At 49.0% G+C, this 18122-nt stretch overlaps 1 protein-coding gene across 1 annotated transcript; it reads right to left on the bottom strand.

Moving 5' to 3' along the window:
* Nucleotides 1–12150: 12150 nt before the first annotated feature.
* On the bottom strand, nucleotides 12151–16262 carry DHH (desert hedgehog signaling molecule). The gene is made up of 3 exons (XM_068971427.1): nucleotides 15960–16262; nucleotides 13040–13301; nucleotides 12151–12776 (listed from the first exon to the last, which is right to left on the bottom strand). The coding sequence occupies exons 1-3, from the start codon at nucleotides 16260–16262 to the stop codon at nucleotides 12151–12153; spliced, it is 1191 nt and encodes a 396-aa protein (XP_068827528.1).
* Between the last annotated feature and the right edge of the window lie 1860 nt (nucleotides 16263–18122).

Raw genomic sequence — 18122 nt, 5'->3', positions numbered from 1 at the left:
TGAGATAATCCCTATCACTCAATTGAAAAATATTTGGTACGCATTAAATTGAAGCCATCAAAAGAACTATCATTATTAGTTTGAAAATGAATTAGCAGTTTGGCCAGAGAGGTATGCACAGAAGCAGATGGCCTGGCTCCCTCCCTGGACACCACTGAGAAAGGCAATGCTGGGAGGAGCACAGTCTAGCCAACTTGGGAATTGGACTTGCTCAGGACACCTCCAAACGGTCATGCACTAGGGAAGCCTCGAATTAATTCATGAACACCAGATCTGGGCTCCCACCATGCTTTCCCTTTCCACTACCGAGGAAGTCTGTGCTCCTCTATCTAGGGCACTCCCTTTTCCAGTGAGGTACCAATTTGTTGCCCGATGAACGGAAAATTAGGATAAAGAAGAAGGTATTTCAACCAGGTCACATGGAGACCCAAAGAACCATCCCTGACCCACCAATGACCACATTCAGCACCTCTCTCCTCAAGATAATTCTGGGCATGGACCTCCCTGGTGGTCCATTGGTTAAGAATCCGCCTGCCAATGCAGGGGACACAGGTTCAATCCTTGGTCCATCCCTGGTCTGGAAGGAGTCCACTTACCGCAGGGCAACTGGGCCTGTGCAACGCAACTACCAAAGCGTACATGCCCTGGAGCCCATGCTTCTCAACAAAAGAAGCCACCGCAATGAGAAGCCCACGCACTACAACTAGACAGCAGCCCCCACTTGCGTCGTAACTAGAGAAATCCTGAGTGCAGCAATGAAGACGCAGCACAACTCCCCCAAAATAATAAATTAATGCATAGTGAAAGATAATTCTAGGCACATGGTAACAAATTGATTGACTGAGTTGCCCATTTGCCACATTCCATTTTGGATTAATAGATAGATACTGGTTGATCAAGTAGGTTTCATTTCGTTGTTGTTCAGTCCCTCTTTTGTATCCGACTCTTTACAACCCCATGGTCTGCAGCACGCCAGGATTCCCTGTCCTTCACCATCTCCTGGAGCTTGCTCAAATTCATGTCCATTGAGTTGGTAATGCCATCCAACCATCTCATCGTCTGTCGTCCCCTTCTCCTCCTGCCTTCTATCTTTCCTAGTATCAGGATCTTTTCCAGTAAGTTGACTCTTTGAATCAGGTGACCAAAGTAGTGGAGCTTCAGCTTCAGCTTTCCAATGAATTCAGTCTTTAATGAATATTCAAGCTTGATTTCCTTTAGGATTTACTGGTTTGATCTCCTCGCAGTCCAAGGGACTCTCAAGAGTCTTCTCCAACACCACAGTTCAAAAGCATCAATTCTTCAGCACTCAGCCTTCTTTATGGTACAACTCTCACATCCATACATGACTACTGCAAAAACCATAGCTTTGACTAGATGGACCTTTGTTGGCAAAGTAATATCTCTGCTTTTTAATGCACCATCTAGGATTGTCATAACTTTTCTTTCAAGGAGCAAGTGTCTTTTAATTTCATGGCTGCAGTCACCATCTGCAGTGATTTTGGAGCCTAAGAAATATAAGTCTCTGACTATTTCCATTGTTTCCCCATTTACTTACCATAAAGTGATAGGACCAGATGCCATGACCTTAGTTTTTTTGAATGTTTAGTTTTAACATTTACCCTATCTATTTGCCATGAAGTGATGGGACCAGATGCCAGCTTTTCACTCTCCTCTTTCACCTTCATCAAGAGGTTCTTTAGTTCCTTTCTGCTTTCTGCCATAAGGATGGTATCATCTGCATATCTGAAGTTATTGATATTTCTCCTGACAGTCTTGATTCCAGTTTGTGATTCATCCATCTGGCATTTTGCATGATGTACTCTGCATATGAGGTAAATAAACATAGTGACAATATACAGCCTTGACACACTCCTTTCCCAATTTTGAACCACTCTGTTGTTCCATGTTCAGTTCTAACTGTTGCTTCTTGACCTGCATACAGGTTTCTCAGGAAAAAGGTAAGGTGGTCTAATATTCCTATCTCCCGAAGAATTTTCCACAGTTTGTTGTGACCCACACAGTCGAAGGCTTTAGTATAGTAAATAAAGCAGAAGTAGATATTTTTCTGGAACTCTCTTGCTTTTTCAATGATCCAATGGATGTTGGCAATTGATCTCTGATTCCTCTGCCTTTTCTAAATCCATCTTGAACATCTGGAAGTTCTCCATTCATGTACTATTGAAGCCTAGCTTGGAGGATTTTGAGCATGACCTTGATAGCATGTGAAATGAGTGCAACTGTGCAGTAATTTGAACATTCTTTGGCATTGCCCTTCTTTAGGATTGGAATGAAAACTGACCTTTTCCAGTCCTGTGGTTGCTGCTGAGTTTTCCAAATTTGCTGGCATATTGAGTGCACACTTTAAAAGCATCATCTATTAGGATTTGAAATAGCTCAGCTGAAATTCCATCACCTCCCCCTAGCTTTGTTCATAGTGATGCTTCTTAAGGCCCATTTGACTTCACATTCCTGAATGTCTGGCTCTAGGTGAGTGATCACACCATCATTGTTATCCAAGTCATGAAGATCTTTTTTTATAGTTCTTCTGTGTTTTCTTGCTACCTCTTCTTAGTATCTTCTGCTTCTGTTAGGTCCATACCATTTCTGTCCTTTATTGTGCCCATCTTTACATGAAATGTTCCCTTGGTATCTCTAATTTTCTTGAAGTGATCTCTAGTCTTTCCCATTTTATTGTTTTCCTCTATTTCTTTGCATTGTTCACTTAGGAAGGCTTTCTTATCTCTCCTTTCTGTTTTTGGGAACTCTGCATTCAGTTGGGTATATCTTCCCAGTTTTATTTTTCTTTCTTTCATTTCAGATACATTAATATAAAGCAGATAAAGTTGAGAGAAATCTTTTTCTCCTTCTGCCTTACTCTTCGCTCCATGCTTTCCAACCAACCACCAGGTCCTATCAATCCCACAAATATAAATGTTTCCTGAAACTGTCCTTTCCATCTCTACTGCCACCTCTTTAACTCAACCAACACCAACACTCATTATCTCATTGTCTGTTTTGCTTGCTCCCTTCCCTAGGCCCACTGAAAGTGAAGTTGCTCAGTCATGTCTGACTGCGACCCTGTGGACTGTAGTCTACCAGGCTCCTCCATCCATGGGATTCTCCAGGCAAGAATACTGGCGTGGGTTGCCATTTCCTTCTCCAGGGGATCTTCCCAACCCAGGGATTGAACCCAGGTCTCCCACATTGCAGGCAGACGCTTTAACCTCTGAGTCAACAGGGAACCCCCAAACTCCAAAACTGGGCCCACTAACTCCATTCTAATCCATTCTCCACTTAGGAGCTAGAATGACCTTTTCAAAACCCAAATTTAATCAGGCCATTCCTTTCAGTTAAAACCTAATTAATTTAATCCATTAAAATGATTGCTTATTTCCAGCAGATTCATGTCAATGTATGACAAAACCAATACAATATTGTAAAGTAATTAGCCTCCAATTAAAACAAATAAATTTATATTAAAAGTAAAATAAAATGATTGGTTATTTCCTAGAAAAATGTCAAAAATCCTTAGTATAGTATTGCTACAATGCCTAATAGTATTTGCAGGTTCAGTTCAGATGCTCAGTCATGTCTGAATGTTTGCAACCCCATGGACTGCAGAATGCCAGGCCTCCCTCTCCATCACTAACTCCCGGAGTTTACTTGAACTCATGTCCATTGAGTTGGTGACGCCATCCAACCATCTCAGCCTCTGTCATCCCCTTCTCCTCCCACCTTCAATCTTTCCCAGCATCAGGGTCTTTTCAAATAAGTCAGCTCTTCGCATCAGGTGGCCAAAGTATTGGAGTTTCAGCTTTAACATCAGTCCTTCCAATGAATATTCAGGACTGATTTTCTTTAGGATGGACTGGTTGGATCTCCTTGTAGTGCAAGGGACTCTTAAGAGTCTTCTCCAACACCACAATTCAAAAGCATCAGTTCTTCGGCACTCAGCTTTCTTTATAGTTCAACTTTCACATCCATACATGACTACTGGAAAAACCATAGCTTTGACTAGATGGACTTTTGCTGGCAAAGTAATGTCTCTGCTTTTTAATATGCTGTCTAGGTTGGTCATAATTTTCCTTTCAAGGAGTAAGCGTCTTTTAATTTCATGGCTGCAATCACCATCTGCAGTGATTTTGGAGACCATGAAAATAAAGTCTGTCACTGTTTCTACTGTTTCCCCACCTATTTACCTTGAAGCGATGGGACCGGATGCCATGATCTTAGTTTTCTAAATGTTGAGCTTTAAGCCAACTTTTTCACTCTCTTCTTTCACTTTCATCAAGAGGCTTTTGAGTTCTTCTTCGCTTTCTGCCATAAGGGTGGTGTCATCTGCATATCTGAGGTTATTGATATTTCTCCCAGCAATCTTGATTCCAGCTTGTGCTTCTTCCAGCCCAGGTTTCTCACGATGTACTCTGCATATAAGTTAAATAAGCAGGGTGACAATCTACAGCCTTGATGTACTCCTTTCCTTATTTGAAACCAGTCTGTTGTTCCATGTCCAGTTCTAACTGATGCTTCTTGACCTGCATACAGATTTCTCAAGGGACAGGTCTGGTGGTCTGGTGTTCCCATCTCTTTCAGAATTTTCTATAGTTTGTTGTGATCCACACAGTCAAAACCTTTGGCATAGTCAATGCAACAGAAAAAGATGTTTTTCTGAAACTTTCTTGCTTTTTCAATGATCCAGTGGATGTTGGCAATTTGATTTCTAGTTCCTTTGCCTTTTCTAAACCCAGCTTGAACATCCGGAAGTTTGCAATTTATGTACTATTGAAGCCTGGCTTGGAGAATTCTAAGCATTACTTTACTAGTGTGTGAGATGACTGCAATTGTGCAGTAGTTTGAGTATTCTTTGGCATTGCCTTTCTTTGGGATTGGAATGAAAACTGACCTTTTCCAGTCCTTTGGCCACTGCTGAGTTTTCCAAATTTGCTGGCATATTGAGTGCAGCACTTTCACAGCATCATCTTTTAGGATTTGAAGTAGTATTTGTAGGAACTTTAATAAATATTTGTTGAAGGGAGGGTGTCTCTGGACCTGAGAGGAACTGCCTTGTCTCTTGTGTGTTAATCTGACTTGTTTAAATCTCAGAGCTCCTCCTTATTTCCAACCCCTTGGAAGCACCTCATTGTAGCAGCCTCTGGCATTACAAAGTGATTTTCCTCAAGGTCACAGCTGGTGACTAAGCACCAAATAGAATATACAGCCCTATTGTTCTTATCTGGGGAAACACAGTCAAGTAAGAGGCAATCACAGTTCAAAAGTGACAACCACCAGTAGGACGCTTGACCCTCCTGCTATACTCCCACCAAGTTTCCAGGCCTTCCTATAGACTCTTTCAAAGATAAAGGCAATCCACCTTCTTACCCTCCCAAAGAAGTCCCATTCATCTTTAGACAATTCCACCAGTTGTTGAAAATGAGACATTTCAAAGAATAATCTACCCTAGCCAGTTTATCAAGGGATAGAGAGAACGAGGGCAAGAAGGCCATATGAGAGAGAGAGAGAGACCAGTTCTCCCTCCTGAAGTGGTGCTAAGGTGCCTTGACCAGCTGCCTCCAAGAGAAGAGGAAGGTGGGTGACTTTGGCCAGAGCTTAGCTCAGGGAGAGATTCAGGCTCTCTAGCCTCAGAGATTCTACGAGCTCCTATAGACTAGCCAGGACTAGAACAAGGAAAGGATGTGTGTGGAGGAAATGGGATTAATCCCAGCTCAAATGTTGGGTGGAATCCCAGCTGCTGCAGCTGCTGAGGGCTTAACCAGCTGTTCCCTGGGCAGCTGCAATGTTCAGCCCAGACCTGACTCTCAGGGTGGCAGCTCTGTATCAGCTTAAGGCTATCAGCTCCAAGCAAAGTCAAGGCTCTGTGGAAAGAATCGCTGGAAAGCAAAAGAGAATAGCAGAAAGAGTCCCCAGTTCCAAGAACTTCTGTTTGGACATCAAGTGGTTTGAAATCAGACAACTGTGTTCTTACGTTATGTGGTCTCAAGGAGGGAAGTTGAGAGACAGTTTGGGTTTAGGTTTCAGAGAGAAGCAAAGCAAGGACTGGAGGTACTGCCTTCAATTCTCCTTTCCTTTCCTGTCCTGCTTCAATTTCCCTACACTTCCCCCACCACCATGGGTTTCCATAACATGTCCCCCATGGGAATGGATGCATTTCCTACTTGTGATCGGAATTAGTGACACTCACATGCTCTGGTGAGGACTAATGTACTTAGGGATAAAGATAACGCCAAAAGCCCATCTAATTGTCAATTTATTTTTTAAACAAATGTTTATTTTTGGCTGCAGTGGGTCATAATTGTGGCACTCAAGTTCAGTAGTCGCAACAGACAGGCTTATTTGCCCCATGACATGTGGGATCTTAGTTCCCCAAACACCGATCAATCCCGTGCCCCCTGCATTGGAAGGTGGATTCTTAACCACTGGATCACCAGAGAAGTCCCAGCAGTTTCTATTTTTAAGTGCAAGTTTGATTTTCCCCCTCACCTGCTTCAAATCCTGCAATTGTTTTCCAAATTTCAGACACAATTGAAAATCCTTCAAGTTACCCCATCTGCCTTGCACTGTACTGAACTTGCCAGTGCTCCTCAGATTCATCTTATCATCACTCCCCAACGCCAGTCCTTGGCACATACTACTCTCTTTTCTTGAACGACTCTTATCCATCTTTCAGGCCTCAGCTTAAATGTCATTCCTCATCTCCTCACCACACTCAACCACCTTCTAACCACTTATGTCTGTCTCCCTAGAGGACTTGTAAGAACGGTGCTTGATTTTACTGTCCTATCCCCATGGCACAGCACCGTATTTGGCACATAGCAGATACTCAACAAACCCTGATTAGAGATACCCCTTTCTCAAGGGAGATGTTCATCATTAACCAGGTCTCATATAGAGACAATAACACAGAGAAGCGGGCTTGAATATGCTAACTGGCCACAAAATCCCCCATAGGGAAATGCCCCAACCACCCATAGACTGCTTCCCATAGACAGCTACTTCAGGCTCCCAGACAGAGAAGAAAGCTTCCTCCAATACAGCAGGAACCACAAAAGCAGTCAGGGATAAACATCTCAAGACTCTAGGTCAGAAATGCTAATTTTTCAAACAGAGTTCATTACTTTTACTAAGGACCCCATCTTAGCACTGGGTCCTTTTTTTTTTTTTTTTTTTTTGGCCATATAGCATCTTCATTGCTGTGTATGGGTTTTCTCTAGTTGAAGGGCTCGAGGGCTGCTCTCTAGTTGCAATGCGCAGACTTCTCCTTGTGGTGGCTTCTCATCACAGAGCACAAGTTCTAGGGCGTGCAGGCTCAGCAGTTGTAGTGCCCTGAGGCAGGTAGGATCTTCCCAGACCAAGGATCGAACCCATGTTGCTTGCATTGCAAGGTAGATTCTTAACCACTGAACCACCAGAAAAGTCCTGGCCTCTTCTTATTTTAAACATTTCTAGAAACTTCCTTTATTCTGCTAGAGCTCCCATAACAAAATATCATAGACTGGGTGGCTTAGACATCAAACATTTATTTTCTCATAGTTTTGGAAGCTAGAAAAATCCAAGATCAAGGTTCCAGTCAATGCAGTTTCTGGTGAGAGCTCTCTTTGTGGCCTGTAAGATGGCTGCCTTCTCACTACGGCCTTTCATTGAGCATGTGAAGAGAGAGAAAGCAAGCCCTCTCCTGTGTCTTCTTGAAATGACACTAATCCTGTCAGATCAGGGCCCACTTTAATGACCTCATTCAACCTTAATTACTTCCTTAGAGGCCCCATTTCCAAATATAGCCACAAAGACATGAGAGCTTCAACAGATGAATTTGGGGGTGACACATACATTCAGTCCATAACAAAGCTCAATATTCCCTCTCCTCTAATTCAAAAAGAGCTGAGAGTCTTCTCTTGCTTTCTGGGTTGGTGTACCCACCTGCTATGGATTACTGCCAGAAACTTGCATGTACATCTATATTTCCTTAAGCAGTGGCTAGGTAGGGAAGCCAGTCCTCCAGACAGGAGGAAGAAGAGTCAACGAAAATGAGAGAGTACTGTCAGAAAGTGAGACTTACTAGTGACTCAGTGCAGGGAACAAGGAAGAGTTAACACTAGCTTAACACCCCATAGGATGTGGCCCCATCCATGAACGCAGTCTTATTTAGTTATTCCTGCCCCAGTTTCCTCTTCTGTAATATAATCTCACTGGGTTATGTGAGGACTAAATGAGGACACACGTAAAGTGCTAAAACAGGGCCTAGCCTGTAGTGCGTTCTCAGGCAGTGTTGGCTGTAGTTACACTTCCCAGTCTCCTGTTGTAACCAGCCTGCACATTCCCATTCCAGATTCCAAGTCCTTGCTCATGTTGTCACTTCTATCTGGAATGGCCTTTCTAGTCTCCTCCACCTACACATGCTACAACATCCTATTCAGGCCCTACTTTCTCCACAAGGCCTTCTGGGTGCAAATATGACATTTACCACCCATTCAACTCATCTGAAGTAACACTGTTGCTTAGGTAGTTAACCATCTTAAACTTTTGAGAAATTACTTCTTAATTTTTATGTTTTTCCATGTCTAATATGATGCTACACTGTGTATGTTCAGCAAATCCTGATGAAGAAAGGAAGGGGAGAAAAATCTGAATTCTGGGCAATAATAAGGTCACCTAGACCTTTACCATCTGAGCCACCTGGGAAGTCCCCAAAGTTCACCTGAACCTCAACACAGTGCTTCTCAACTCCAGTTTCCCAAAATGCCAAGAGGTCTTGCCAGGATGATCAACAAAACGCTCTGTAAATTCTCAAAACAAGATTACTTTTAATTATACTTCAGTTCTAAAGCAAACCCACATCTGTCACAGAGCACTTTCTGAAGAACGGAATGTCATGAAATCAAACAAGTAAAGGGGCAACACAACCCCCCGAAAGTCTGGGAACCACTGATAATGCTGATTCTGGTAGAGTGGTATGGAAGGAAGCAGACAGTCTACAGACAGCAGAGCAGCAAAGGCAGCGAGAAACAGATGCAGAGCATAGAGAGCTTGGTAGCTTCCGCTCCAATCGGGCACGTACACTGCTATTGTCAACGATCTTGTCAGGCAGGGATCACTAACTCCAGGTCTGCCCAACTTCCAAGTCATGCCCTTTCCCTAATCCTCACTGCCTATTTTGTTAATGAGAAGGGGTGTTGCACTTAGAGATGTCCTGTGGCCCAGTTGAATATGCCTCCTGGCTATCTTCATAGAGATGGTGTTCTTTGCTGCCTGAGGGAAGGTAATGAATTTTATTTTAGGAAGCTGGGAGGGCCTCAAGAGGAAGAGAATCATGAGGAATGAAAGTGGGGGTGCGAGTGGGGGAGGTGAGAGGTGAGCCTTCAACCTGGGAAGTAGTCTGTGGGATGTAGTTTAAGGGAAACCAATTAATTCTCCTAGTCCCCAAGTATCTCCTGCCCAACACATTAAGGTGGTAAGAATCGGAGGCCTTATTTTCAGCAGGCCTTTAAAATACATGCATTATGTGAAAAGAGTAGTGAAAAAAAAGGAGCCCATCAACAACATAGAAATTTATGAGTTTAGTCATCACCTGGAGTGACGTGACAGGAGGCCATCAGGATCTGGCAGAATGAGACAAGGGCAGGTGTAGAAAGGAGGAAAGGTCCACAGCTTGGAGTGTGCTTCTGAAGTCACTCTGAAAGGGGAAGGGTGGTGGTAATGGGCACCTGGTGAGGGAAATGGCTGTGGAAGGATATAAAGGTAAACTTGGTTGTCCTTTAGTCGCTAACATGGGCTGTAGCCTGCCAGGCTCCACTGTCCATGGGATTTCCCAGGCCAGAATACTGGAGTGGGTTGCTATTTCCTTCTCCAGAGGATCTTCCCCACCCAGGGATTGAACTTGCATCTCCTGCTTGGCAGGTAGATTCTTTACCACTGAGCAAGGGTAAACTTCACCTGTTTCCAAATGTTGGTTTTATCAAGCACTACCTGGAACCCTAAGTATGCTTTCACCTCCAAACACTGAACTCAAAGGGGCCCAGGGTGAGGGAGATAAGTAGGCTAACTTGGATGCACTTGAAAGTCTGGATTACTACAGGCTACAATATACCTCCAGCTTCCAGGAGCCACAGAACTAAACCAAGAACGAGGGATGGAAAAGAGCCACTTTCCAAATGAGAGGCAGGTGGGCTCCTCACCAGCCCTTGACACCTGTGGTTCAGCCCCGGCAGCTTAACAGGCCCATCCACCCCCTCTTGCCTCGGGGGAGAAAGCTCTTTTGCACAAATCCATCCACCATCTGTACAGCATACAGTTCCTCTTTCCTAGGGGCTAGAAGGGAACCGATCCTGAAGGCCACTAGAGGGCAGTGCATAGCAGGGACCTTGCCCTGGAAGAGCACAGCTGCTACAGGGAAGGGTGGGCTCCTGGTGGTACCAACACTTAACCATCCTCCAGGCCCTGACACTCTCCTTCCAGTGTACTGCAACTCCCTTGGAGCTTCCATTCCTAACTCGGAGGCACCTGCCTGCCTAGATTCCAGGGAAGCAGAGCTGGCAATAATGGGAGAGGGGAAAGGGGGAAGGGGGAAGAAGCCAGTGGAAACAACAACCAGGACAGCTGATCAGAAAGGGGGCTCAGTTTTTAATTCCTACATTCCCTTGCTTGGAGAGCCTATGTCCCCTCTGCTGCCATACATTTGGGCTGAAGTTGCTCTCTGTGCTCAGCCTATCAGGAAGAACAGGTTCCAGCCCTCTGTGCAGGCTCTTTCTCTTGATCAAGAACGTATGGAGACTACCAGTTATGAATTAGCTATGGTTTTTCCAGTAGTCATGCATGGATGTGTGAGTTGGACTATAAAGAAAGCTGAGCACCGAAAAATTGATGCTTTTGAACTGTGGAGCTGGAGAAGACTCTTGAGAGTCCCTCGGACCGCAAGGAAATCCAACCAGCTCATCCTAAAGAAAATCAGTCCTGAATATTCATTGGAAGGACTGACGCTGAAGCTGAAACTCTAATACTTTGGCCACTTGATGCGAAGAACTGACTCATTTGAAAAGACCCTGGTGCTGGGAAAGATTGAAGGCCAGAGGAGAAGGGGACAACAGAGGCTGAGATGGTTGGATGGCGTCACCAACTCAATGGACATGAGTTTGAGTAAACTCTGGGAGTTGGTGATGTAGAGGGAGTCTGACGTGCTGCAGTCCATGGGGTTGCAAAGAGATGGACATGACTGAGCGACTGAACTGAGCTGAGGGATTGCCATGAGTTGTCGGTTGGTCCAGTGACCTCCCAGGGGAAGAAAAAAAAAAAATCAGTCCCATGTAGACACCCCCTCCCACCCCACCCCCACTGCACACACACGAGTAGAATGCAGGCTATGGTGATTCTTGAGCAGGGGAGAGCGCAGGCTAACAAATGGGAGCCAGAATTCTTTAAGTATCAGTACCTAAAATGGCTTGAACCTCCTTTGGAGCCCCTATGAACAGAGAAAGAATGCGTTTGAGTTGTCTTGTTCTTTGGATAACCCTGGTCTCTTCAACAGTCGGGTATGCAGACACATGGGCAGAATGCTAGTCCTCTCTGGTGGGAAAAAGAACTAGCAGCCTAGAAAAGGGCAGACTCTTCTGGTCTCTGTTGCTGGTCGACAGGGAAGCCTCCAGAGAGGAGGAAGCAAGGCAGGACGACCTGCTGGGAAACAAAGGGGGATGGGAAGTAAGGTATGGTCCCCTTTCTCCATACCCCTCCCCCAATCTGGAGGCAAATCACCATCTGAATAGAGATATTTCCCAATAAGCTCCTGGAACCCTTCCTTTTATTAGCCCACTTGTAGGGAAATGTTATGACCGTGCCTCAGCCCCTCATCTTGCTAGGCTGGGCAAGCAGATCATTATATTACAATTTATAAATAGAAAATAAAATAAAATAATCGAGTGGGGCTGAGGCACTGGGGAATAAGAGGAGAAATAGTCCTCGTCAAGGAGTATCCATCATCAACCCCACCACCTACCTAGGACCCAACCTCTCAATTAGAGGTTGCCCCTAAACCATTTTCTCCCTACCCCTCCCCCCAGTCAGCATCGTTTGCTGCGCATATCCCCGGATCTCAGCCCGCACGCTCGCGTTTAGACGGGTGCCACGAGGTTTCTATGCCTGGAACGCTCAGTCCAGCAGCTCCTCAGCCAAGCGATAGAGGAACCGAGAGTACCAATGCATGCCAGTCGGCTGGACGGCCCCGCCCGGAAGCAGCGCCCCCAGCGCGTGCAGCAGGCGCAAAGGAGCAAAGGCGCGGTGAGCCCACTGGTGACTTTCCAGAACCGCGTAGCATGAGGCCAGGACATCATTGACCAGCAGCGTCCCGTGCGCTGTGAGCGGCGCGAAAACGCCCACCGCTTCCTCCCGCGCGACGCGGGCCACGCGCGCCGGCCGAAGGGCGTCCCCGCCCGGCGCCAGCACCGAGTCCCCCGCGCGCAACCGGCGCGCGAACACCGGTGCAAAGTCGCCTGGCGCGGGCGCTGGCCCCCGAGCCGCGAACACCAAGTGCCAGGGCGTGAGCAACAGCTTGCGCGGGGGCCTCTCGGTCTCCACCGCTACGAAAGAGGCCCGGCGCTGCAAGTCCCGGTCCAGGAAGAGCAATACGGGCGTGGGCACCACCCGGCCGGCCGCGTCCGCCGCCAGCACCCAGTCTCCGCGATGCAGTTCCCGCAGCCCCTTCCGCTCGCCGCTCCGCAGGCGCACGGTGGCATTTCCCGGAAAGCAGCCGCCGGCCCTGACCGCCAGGGAGTTATCTGTAAGGAACAAGCAGAGAGAGAGGGCTGAAGACCAGCGGTTCCAGAATGTTAGTAAAGATTCTGAAGGACGTGGGTCAAGCTCAGGACAGACTTCACCAGTCCCGGAACAACAAGCACGTCCCCCCAATCGGGTCCCAACCGGGCGGAAATGGAAGGCTGGTTTAACAACGCCAACGCCTCTTTGGTCTCCCCTAGGGTCGCAACCGGGTTGTGCACCCACAGTTTCTCGAAGGGACCTCACCACCCACCCCCTACTGTACCAGCTTTGACCGACACGTGGACGTGGTTGCGGGACTCATAGTAGACCCAGTCGAAGCCGGCTTCCACGGCCAGGCGCGCCAGCAACCCATACTTGTTGCGGTCGCGGTCGGATGTGGTGATATCCAAGGCACGTCCTTCGTAATGAAGTGAGTCCTGCGCGTGGTGGCCGTCCTCGTCCCAGCCCTCGGTCACCCGTAGGCGCACTCCGGGCCACATGTTCATCACGGCTATGGCCAGCGCGTTCACCCGCTCCTTACAACGCTGGCGGGGAATAAAGTCAGTCTGCTCAGTACCACGACTACCACCACGGGGGCAAAAGCGACCTGGCCGGGAGAGTTGATTCTCGTTCTCCCGCCGCCCCCCTCCCCCCACCCACACCACTCCCTCCTAGATTTTGAGTGCCCTGGGGAAGTGAGAATCTGAATGGCTGTCGTCGTTAATCTACGCCTTCCAGGGTGGCTTTGCGACCTGCGGAGTCACCCTGAGGTTGAAAGGGAGCACCAAACCTACTACTTTTGATTTCTGCCCTTCATCCCTAGTTGAACCTCAGCTCAACCTGGCAGAGGGCAAGAGAGCGGGTAGGAGCTTGGTCAAGGAAGGGCTGAGCAGCCTGGCTCCGCGAGAGGAGCCCCTGTTTTAGCTTGGCCCCCGCCCCAAGCCCCGGCCGCCCTCCCTCCTCCTGATTCATCTTTTGTTTCGTTGCCTTCCCTGGCACCGGGCACCGCTTCCTTCCTTCCTTCCTCCTCCTCCTTTCAGCCCCTAGCATTAACCCTTTCGTGGTGCGAGTGCCCCCCACAGAGGTGCCCAAGCGGAGCCGTGCGGGATCTAGGCTGCTGGAAAAAGGGCTGGGGTGGCGGGGGCTGCGCGAAGTACAATGGCCATTCTCCGGGATGACTTAACCGAACGAGAATCCCGGGCCGAGTCCGGGGACGCGCCGGGAGAAGCGGACTCAGCAGCTCCATCCACAAAGGCGCTTTTCAGCCGCCCCGGCGCAGGGAGAGGAAAGGGCAGAAAGCCGCGCCCCCCATCCCAGCTCCGGCCCGCCGGGTCCCCTCCCCCAGCGCGGCCAGCCCTCCCAGTTCCAGCTCAGGCTCTGCCAACCCTTGAGAACCCCCCATCGCTCGGTCTCTTGTTCCAGAGACCGCGCAGAAAGGCGTGGGAGTAGCACCTGAGACTAACGAGAGCTGCCCTTGCGCGGATCTGGGGGGCCCCCTGCAGGGTGGGAGTGGAGAGGAGGAAAAGCAGCCGTGGCTGGAAGCCTGCACCGGGGGAGGGAGACCACGGTTATCTCGGCTGCTCCGGAGACCTTGGCGCGCACCACAGCACGGACCTCACGGGAGGAGGCGCAGAGGACCGCTTCCTTTTCTTCTCCCCGCTCCGGTCTCTCCTCGGACTTGGTTTTTTCCTAACCGGCCAAAGGGACATTTCCCCCCTGCTCGTCTTTCCCGAGTCTTCTACACCTCCGCAGGGTTGGAGAGGAGGGGAGGGGGAAGACAGGAAAAGTGGTAACTCCTTCCAACTTTTTGTCGTTTTGTCCCCTACGGAGGCCCTGAGGCCTTGACCTGCGGGGGCAGCAGCCCAGTGCAGAGCCAACTCAATGAAGGCCTTTTGCAGCCAGGGTGTGGGAGATAAGCAGGATGGAGGGGGTTCCCGGGCCTGTTAGAAATTCTCCTGGTCCTGTCCCTTGCTCTGCCCCCTCTGCTGCAGGTGGAAGCCAGAGGAAAGGGCCAGGATACTCCATGACCAAGGAGGGAAGGCGTTTCCCCTTCCCAATCTTTGGGTAGGTAAGGCTTCAGGGAATTCTTTCTCCCCTGGACAGGTTTTCCTAACAAAGTAACCTGGAAAATTATGGCAGTTAATCAGAGGAAATCCGTCCCCCACCCGCTCCTCCCACCTTCCCACCCCATACACAATTAGGTGGTGTAATGGAAAGTGTATAGGACTTAGAATCAGGAGTCCTGAATTCTAGACTCAGCCATGCCACTAATTAGTTTTAAGACTTTGATTAAATCACTTTTCCTCCTGGGGCCCAGCTCCGAGATGTAAAAATGGGAGGTGGAGGATGGAAGAATGTGACCTCCAAGTTTCCTTCCAGCTCTTGACAGTTGAGATCACAGGCCAGAGGTGGTCCCTCTCCTCACACCCTAGGTTGGTGGTTAGGTTCTGGTCTGCAGCAGATGCTTAATACATAGTTGTTGAATTCATTTTAACCTTTTGATTCCAAGGAAAGTCCTTGAGCTAAATTGCGTTTGAGGGACACAGGAACCCTTTGGGTCTCAGGTGGGTCCATCTATTCTTCACATTGGAGATTGCTTTTTGCTCCAAGACAGTTGTTTAGACTCTAGATAGATAGCTTTACCCCAGTTCTGGGATGCCTCCCTGATACCAAAGACAATTCTTGCCCAGCCCCTCCTCAGGTAGATGGCCCTGATGATCTGTCCCTTGGTCACCACTTTCCCAGCCCCTTCAGTCTCTTTGGCCCTTGAGCTTTAACATTACCATGTCAGAAGCCAGGCTAAGGGTAGAGCTCTGTCTGCTGCCTAGCCAGCTCCTGGCCCCCAGCTCACCCCAGCCCTTCCTGCCTGGCTCGGTAGCTGACCCCCGGTCCACGCCTCAGCCATTTCCCGTCTCGCCTGCCGCCATCCTCCTTTCCCCGCCCTCCCTGTCTCTCCCAGCTTCACTCTCACTAGTCCCTCCTCCCCCTCCCCAGCCCAGCCTCTCCCTGGATCCCTCTTGATCACTAAATCCAGCCAGCATAGGTGTTCTTTTTTTGGGGGGGAGGGGTGAGAAGTGGAGGTAGGCCCTTGAGATCAAGGTCTCTATAGATGAAACTCAGCTCAACACCCCTCCCCGCCAGCTGCCAGAGGAGAGCAGAGAAACTGACGTGCCCTCGAGCAGGTGGGGAGAGGCCCTCCTTACCTCGGTCATCAGGCGGTCTGCGCCACTGTTCTCCTCATCCTTGAAGATGATGTCGGGGTTGTAGTTAGGCACCAGGTCCCGGAAGCGCTCAGAACCTCTTGTCACCCTCCCCTCAGCCGGCCCACTGGCACCCAGGGTCCGCTCGGGCACGCTGGGCACAAATTGCTTGTAGAGCAGCGGCACGAGCTGTTTGCGCACGTAGCGGCGCCGGCCGACGGGTCCCCGGCCAGGCCCGCAGCTCTGAGCCGGCAGCGCCAGAAGTGCCAAGCAGCACAGGGGCACCAGACTGGCCGGCAGCGCCATAGATGCAGCGGACTCGGGCCAAAAGGGAACGTTCTTGTTCTCACCAGCTCGCCCGTCACTTGGGCATCTCCCCAGGCACCACAGAGCGCAGCAGGCAGAGCTGCCCCCAGAGTGCCCTAGAGCTCTGTGGCTCTGCGCACCTGGCTGCTGCTAGCTCTGCCTACATACCCTTGGGGGGTCTGGAACCTGCTACTGACGGGCCATCATAGCAGGGAAGGGGGGGTCGTGGGTAAGTGCCAACCCTGCCGGGCTCTGCCGCCTGGCTCCGGCGCTGCCAGACCGCCCCAACTCCGCCTTAAGTGGCCCCTGGCCCCGCCCCCCGCCCTTCTCCCAGGACCGTCCCGCCCCCTCCCACCGGGGCGGGGGCTCTAGCCGGCCACCGCTGGTCCACTTCATTTCCATCCCGGAAGCCGGGCAGGCACCTGCTTCGGAAATTCTAGCAGCTTTAATCCTTGGTACCTCTAAGCTTATGTGTGGCACCAAACCATCCTCCTCTGATACTTGAATTAGATCTTTGCTCTCCCCAAGCCTGCCCTGCTAGCGCGTCCCCCTGCTATCATCTAGGAGGTATGGGATCCAATTTCTGCCCAAGGCCAATAAAGCCTTTTGGGCACACAACTCCTTTCTGTGTCCTCCCCCAGCCTCCCCCACTTCCACCTCTCCTCCTTAGCAGTAACCAGGACTGGAAGGGATGGGTACCAGAGAACCCTTTTCCCTGGTAGCTTTGTAGTCTTCTGCTAGGAGCTTCCTCAGAATCAGGAACAGACCTTCATGGTGATAGTCTGGTTCAGGACTTCAAACTTTTGCCCCTCTCTTATCCTTGCCGGATACCCAGTTTGTGGATTGGAAACTGCTGCAGGACCTGTCCAGCAGGTACTTAAAGTCATAGTCTCTAACAGGCTGATGGTCACTTCCCTTTACCTTCCATCAGGGCATCTTATTAGGGCTTCCCTGGTGGCTCAGATGGTAAAGAGTCTGCCTGGAATGCAGGAGACCCAGGTTCGATTCCTGGGTTCGGAAGATTCCCTGAAGAAGGGAATGGCTACCCACTCTAGTATTCTTGCCTGGAGAATTCCACTGATAGAGGAGCTGGGCAGGCTACAGTCCATGGGGTTGCAAAGAGTCAGAAATGACTGAGCAACTAACATCATACGCACAAGGCATCTCTCTTTTTCCTTCTCCAAACCTTCTGGAGCTCTGCTTCTAGCCACTTGGGTTTTTCTCATGTCAAAGGCTTTGAAGTTGCAACACTTCACCCATTAATCTACTGTCATTTAGAAGTCTTTCTCTAAGAAGCCTTCCCTAATGTACTGACACTGGACCTCTGTTTCTCTGAGAATGAGAAATTAACCACCATTCATTGCAGTATAGTATTAAAATTATGTCACCCTTATCAGGGGGCTTCCCAGGTGGCACTAGTGGTAAAGAACCTGCCTGCCAATGCAGGAGACCTAAGAGACGTGGGTTCAATCCCTGAGTCAAGAAGATCCCCTGGAGAAGGGAATGGCACCCATTTCAGTATATTTGCCTGGAGAATCCCATAGACAGAGGAGCCAGGTGGGCTACAGTCCATACGGTCGCAAAGAGTGACTGAAGCAACTTAGCATGCAGGTACATAAACACGCACCCTTACTAGACAAAGTAATTCTTAAATACAAACTTAGCTGAGTGCCTGGCCTATAGTAGGTGTTCAGCGAGTATTTGTGGCAACTACATTTTTTGTATCTCATACTCACTCAGCTCCATGGCTAGTATTCACAGTAACCTGTGTACCTTAGAAAAAAGCAGCCCTTCCTCAAGTCACTGGGTTGCGATTTGCAAAAAAAAATAGTTGTAGTAACCATGCACACAGTGACTAAG

The sequence above is a fragment of the Capricornis sumatraensis genome, chromosome 4 (genome assembly GCF_032405125.1).
Source record: "Capricornis sumatraensis isolate serow.1 chromosome 4, serow.2, whole genome shotgun sequence".
Taxonomy (NCBI): Eukaryota; Metazoa; Chordata; class Mammalia; order Artiodactyla; family Bovidae; genus Capricornis; species Capricornis sumatraensis.
The sequence above is the reverse complement of the archived record's forward strand: the minus strand, read 5'-3'. Positions and strand labels throughout refer to the sequence as shown.